The sequence below is a fragment of the Oncorhynchus gorbuscha genome, linkage group LG26 (genome assembly GCF_021184085.1).
Source record: "Oncorhynchus gorbuscha isolate QuinsamMale2020 ecotype Even-year linkage group LG26, OgorEven_v1.0, whole genome shotgun sequence".
Classification (NCBI taxonomy): domain Eukaryota; kingdom Metazoa; phylum Chordata; class Actinopteri; order Salmoniformes; family Salmonidae; genus Oncorhynchus; species Oncorhynchus gorbuscha.
Window position 1 is genome coordinate 44,209,989 of NC_060198.1, and position 5,255 is coordinate 44,215,243.

Here is a 5,255-nt window from a genome sequence, read left to right on the forward strand (position 1 = left end):
AGGGGTAGGGTTAGGGTTAGGGTTAGGCTGTTTCTGCTCTGCTCTGGGTTAGGGGTAGGGTTAGGGTTAGGCTGTTTCTGCTCTGCTCTGGGTTAGGGTTATGGGTAGGGTTAGGGTTAGGCTGTTTCTGCTATGCTCTGGGTTAGGGTTAGGGGTAGGGTTAGGGTTAGGCTGTTTCTGCTCTGCTCTGGGTTAGGGTTAGGGGTAGGCTTACGGTTAGGCTGTTTCTGCTCTGCTCTGGGTTAGGGTTAGGCTGTTTCTGCTCTGCTCTGGGTTAGGGTTAAGGGTAGGGTTAGGGTTAGGCTGTTTCTGCTCTGCTCTGGGTTAGGGTTAGGGGTAGGGTTAGGGTTAGGCTGTTTCTGCTCTGCTCTGGGTTAGGGTTAGGCTGTTTCTGCTCTGCTCTGGGTTAGGGTTAGGGGTAGGGTTAGGCTGTTTCTGCTCTGCTCTGGGTTAGGGTTAGGGGTAGGGTTAGGGTTAGGCTGTTTCTGCTTTGCTCTGGGTTAGGGTTAGGGGTAGGGTTAGGGTTAGGCTGTTTCTGCTTTGCTCTGGGTTAGGGTTAGGGGTAGGGTTAGGGTTAGGCTGTTTCTGCTCTGCTCTGGGTTAGGGTTATGGGTAGGGTTAGGGTTAGGCTGTTTCTGCTCTGCTCTGGGTTAGGGTTAGGGTTGGGTTAGGGTTAGGCTGTTTCTGCTCTGCTCTGGGTTAGGGTTAGGGGTAGGCTTAGGGTTAGGCTGTTTCTGCTCTGCTCTGGGTTAGGGTTAGGCTGTTTCTGCTCTGCTCTGGGTTAGGGTTAGGGGTAGGGTTAGGGTTAGGCTGTTTCTGCTCTGCTCTGGGTTAGGGTTAGGCTGTTTCTGCTCTGCTCTGGGTTAGGGTTAGGGGTAGGGTTAGGGTTAGGCTGTTTCTGCTCTGCTCTGGGTTAGGGTTAGGGGTAGGATTAGGGTTAGGCTGTTTCTGCTTTGCTCTGGGTTAGGGTTAGGGGTAGGGTTAGGGTTAGGCTGTTTCTGCTTTGCTCTGGGTTAGGGTTAGGGGTAGGGTTAGGGTTAGGCTGTTTCTGCTTTGCTCTGGGTTAGGGTTAGGGGTAGGGTTAGGGTTAGGCTGTTTCTGCTCTGCTCTGGGTTAGGGTTAGGGGTAGGGTTAGGGTTAGGCTGTTTCTGCTCTGCTCTGGGTTAGGGGGAAATAATAAAGAAAATTCTATTTTTTTTAATAAAAAAAATAACACTGGCAGTATAGTAGCAGACACTGTAGGTCCAGTGTGCCACACACATACAGATGGCCACAGTGGGCACACACACACAGATGGCCACAGTGGGCACACACACACAGATGGCCACAGTGGGCACACACATACAGATGGCCACAGTGGGCACACACACACAGATGGCCACAGTGGGCATACACATACAGATGGCCACAGTGGGCACACACATACAGATGGCCACAGTGGGCACACACATACAGATGGCCACAGTGGGCACACACATACAGATGGCCACAGTGGGCACACACATACAGATGGCCACAGTGGGCACACACATACAGATGGCCACAGTGGGCACACACATACAGATGGCCACAGTGGGCACACACATACACTCCAGCACACCACAGGCATGATCCATCAGTGAAAACCTAGAGATATGTGTGCTGATAAGGACAAGGCCCAGTTCACTCCATTCTCTCCATCTAAGCGGAAATGGTGACAGTATATATTCTCTCCCTCCCTCCTCGCCTTCCACTTCACTGTTTTTCCTGAGCTGAGACTGAACATGCTGACATCAGCAACCAGCAGCTCTGCACTACAAACATCTCTCTCTCTCTCTCTCTCTCTCTCTCTCTCTCTCTCTCTCTCTCTCTCTCTCTCTCTCTCTCTCTCTCTCTCTCTCTCTCTCTCTCTCTCTCTCTCTCTCTCTCTCTCTCTCTCTGTCTCTCTCTCTCAAAAAATTATGAATTCCCTTAATAACAACGTTATTATTCATAATGACAAAAATCATATCAATGATGCCAAAATAAAAACATTCAATGGATCCTAAACCTATCATGTCTACAGGTTTCTGTAGAATCACCACACACTACAGCGCCAGGAAGGCCTTTGAGTATTGCTGTCTAGTAGGCTATGTTGTCATCATTACATGCTCACACTAGCCTAATGATGCCCTACCTAATTGGCTAATGGTAGAGCCACATAGATAGGTCCCATCATTAGATCATCTTCCCATTATGATAATAACATTGCAAGTACAGTGGGCCTACCTGATATTCTGGGTTTAGCACTGATGTTATGATACACAGTGATGAGAAACATGTAAAGGATATGGCCATTCTGTAATCTTTTTGGCGTATTTTCTCACAAAGTTATCCTCGCTGAAGATGAACAGCGAGCGGTTGACGGTGAAGCAGTTCTGACGCACCGGGATGGGGTTGTACAGGGCCATGGTCCGGGCTCTCTGCGCCATGGACTGCTTGTAGACCCGCTGTCCCCCGGGGCCTCCAGGCGGGCCGCCCTGCCGGCTGCCGCCGCGGCCAGGGCCTCCAGGTCCATGTCCTGGTCCATGGCCGTGGCCGCCGCCATACCTGGACGGCATCTCGTTTTCGAACCGCGCCATTCTCTGGACACCAAATCTTTACAAAGCAGCTGTAGCTGAGAAGGAGGCGAATGCTCAGCACGACCACACAACATTACATCCCATCTGCCTGCGGACTGCTCAGACACTCAACTGTTTTATTCTGCTTCTTCCACCTGCATAGGGGGAGAGTTGCCGGGCGGTAAGCCTATATGGTGCGGCCTTTACAAGATGAAGACGCCATCTATGCTTTGGTCTCTCGGGTGTAAAACAAATGCAACGTGTGGTGGGGGTGGGGGTGGGGTGGATAGCTTGGCTTGTTGCACGACTATCAGTGCAGTAGGATTCACAATTCTTCTTCAGGTCGTTTTTAGATGTCCAAAAAAGAAGAGTAAGGCTCTGTTGAGATATTGGGGATATCAGATTGGGGACATTCCAAGATGAGTTAGTATAAATGTTTCATGTTCTCCATGGCTGCTCCATCGTTTTCTCCCGAACCATTTCCACGGTGCGATAGGCTCGTCAGATGCCCCTTGTGCTTCGCTTGAAGATAAAATGTTGTATTGTCATCATGACCACAGCACAATATTAAAATCAATCAGATTATCAAATTTTTTTTTTTAAAGGAAAATAAATCCACCAAGTGTTTCCCCTCAACCAGGCATGTTGGTCGTAATTGCCATGGTACGTTTCAGACACCAAAACATGTTGGAAAAAAAGAGCTAAAATCTATAATTAGTTATTTATTTTGTAACATCCGCAATGTTTGGTACACTGGCGAATTTGTCTCCCGCCACCTCACACTCGCTTTACACGCGCGCAAAGATGAACTGGCATCCTTAAACACGAAAAGGATAAATGTGACATTTGTTGATTTTTCTTATTTGCATTCAATAATCATCTTTAATTTAAATCCGTCGTGGTTTGTAATGTATTGTAGAGTAATATTAGAGCTGAATCAACAATTCAATGATGTCCCTCTCGACACAATGATCATATTCTCTCCATCACCTGCACAGCCGTCCATTCATACGTGGTCTCATCCGAGGAGGGGACATTTGGACGCGGGCAACATCACCATAGCAGAGTGGGGAGCATCCGCCACCGCTCCGGTGTCTCGCCACCAGTCATCGTGATCTCCACAAGCGGGTCGAGCGCAGTGCAGAAGCCGTGAAAGTCGAACACCAACCCCTCCCCGCAGAGTGCCTCTGCCCGCTGGAAAAAACAGAGTCCTGCTCGTCCTCTTTCTCCCCTAACTGAAAAAGTGCGCTCCACGGCCTCCTCGGCTATCCGTCCAGCGGCCCTTAGAGGAGGGAAAGATGGAAGAATGGATGGATGGGGAGGGAGGAAGGAAATAGCCCCCTTTTTCTTTAGAAATAGTAGAAATTACTAGAAATGTTTTTTTTTAAAGAGATCAGAACACGAAATTGTCTCCGTCCAGATCCGCCAGTATTTTGGACTACAGGATACTAATCGACTAGAGCCGATCAATTCAGCGCTGAATGTCTGAGAAAAGCTCTGTCCCAAAACCTGTGTGTGTAGCCAATGTGTGTGTTGCCGCCAGGCGCTGCAGCACATGACGCACACAGCCCCCACTCACAGACTCACTCCTCGCTCCCCTTCGTTCAAGTTCCAGACCCGTGCACGGTGAGGTGAGCCCTGATTTCTTTAGGAACTATAGCCATATGCCCAGCCCTGGATTCACGATGCCTGTCCCTGTCGTACACACATTCTAGCACACATCAATGGAAAACATAATGCGTAAAATACCTCTGCGGTGAAAGAGATCCGCGGAGGGACATGGTTGCTTGGTGATTGTGAGAGTGTGGGGGGTCGAGATGGATGGATGATTATGTTTGTTTTTATTGCTATTTCATGAACGACCTGGTAACTGTGTCAAGGTCAGCCTTGTGCGTGAGCTATGTGTGTTTTGGTGAGGGAGAAAGAGGTTGGGGGGGTACATTTCTCCTGGCGTGTGTAGCTCGCGCGAGGGGATACAGCTGCATCCCCTGGCGTGAGACAGCGAGGGAGTGTGCGTACACGTGCGCGCTTCTCGGGGGAGATGTGTGGTGTGTGTGTGTGTGGAGGAAGGAGAGAGAGCGCGCCCGCGTTAGGGAACGTGCGGAGAGAAATGTCGGCAGGCTATTCTTAGCTGCAGACATTTGGAAATTAATGGACGAAGTTCTCCCTCCCTCGTCTCTCTCTCTTCCTCTACGGTCTCTCTCGCTCTTCCACCCCCGTTCCTCTCTCTCTCTCTGGATCCGAGCATTACTTCAGTCCGGTATGCATGTCATTAATGCTCAAGGTACAGCCGTCCCTTAATGTCCCTCGTCCATTGCCATTGCCGGGCATTCTGAAATCAAATGCACAATTCTGGCTACATGATGTGCAAATGAAGGGGAGACTATATATGCTTAAAAAGTCCCTGTGAATATATGAATGAATACGACTTTGTATTTGTGGTTTCTACTTTCTGCAGTTCGTGTTGGGTTGGTGCTGGTCTTTTTGAGAACAGAACAGAAGCGGTGTAGCAGCCCTCCAAACCTCGGTCCAGTGTGATCTATTGTAGGTTTTAATTGATTGCCGCCCGAAATAGCAGCCGCTTTGAATGGTAAATGATCAAGAGGACATGGATTTAAGGGAGATCTGCGAATTAGTCCATATTTGGAGTCATCATCTGGTCAATATATAAACTTG

At 49.2% G+C, this 5,255-nt stretch overlaps 1 protein-coding gene across 1 annotated transcript in view; it reads right to left on the reverse strand.

Moving 5' to 3' along the window:
* The window catches only part of LOC124015263 (voltage-dependent P/Q-type calcium channel subunit alpha-1A-like), a 215,792-nt gene extending 211,710 nt beyond the window's left edge, over window positions 1-4,082 (reverse strand). The window contains exon 1 of the mRNA XM_046330377.1: window positions 2,311-4,082. Coding sequence (XP_046186333.1) covers window positions 2,311-2,600 — 290 coding nt within the window. The 5' untranslated portion in view covers window positions 2,601-4,082. The remainder of the gene's footprint in view (window positions 1-2,310) is intronic.
* Window positions 4,083-5,255: the final 1,173 nt, after the last annotated feature.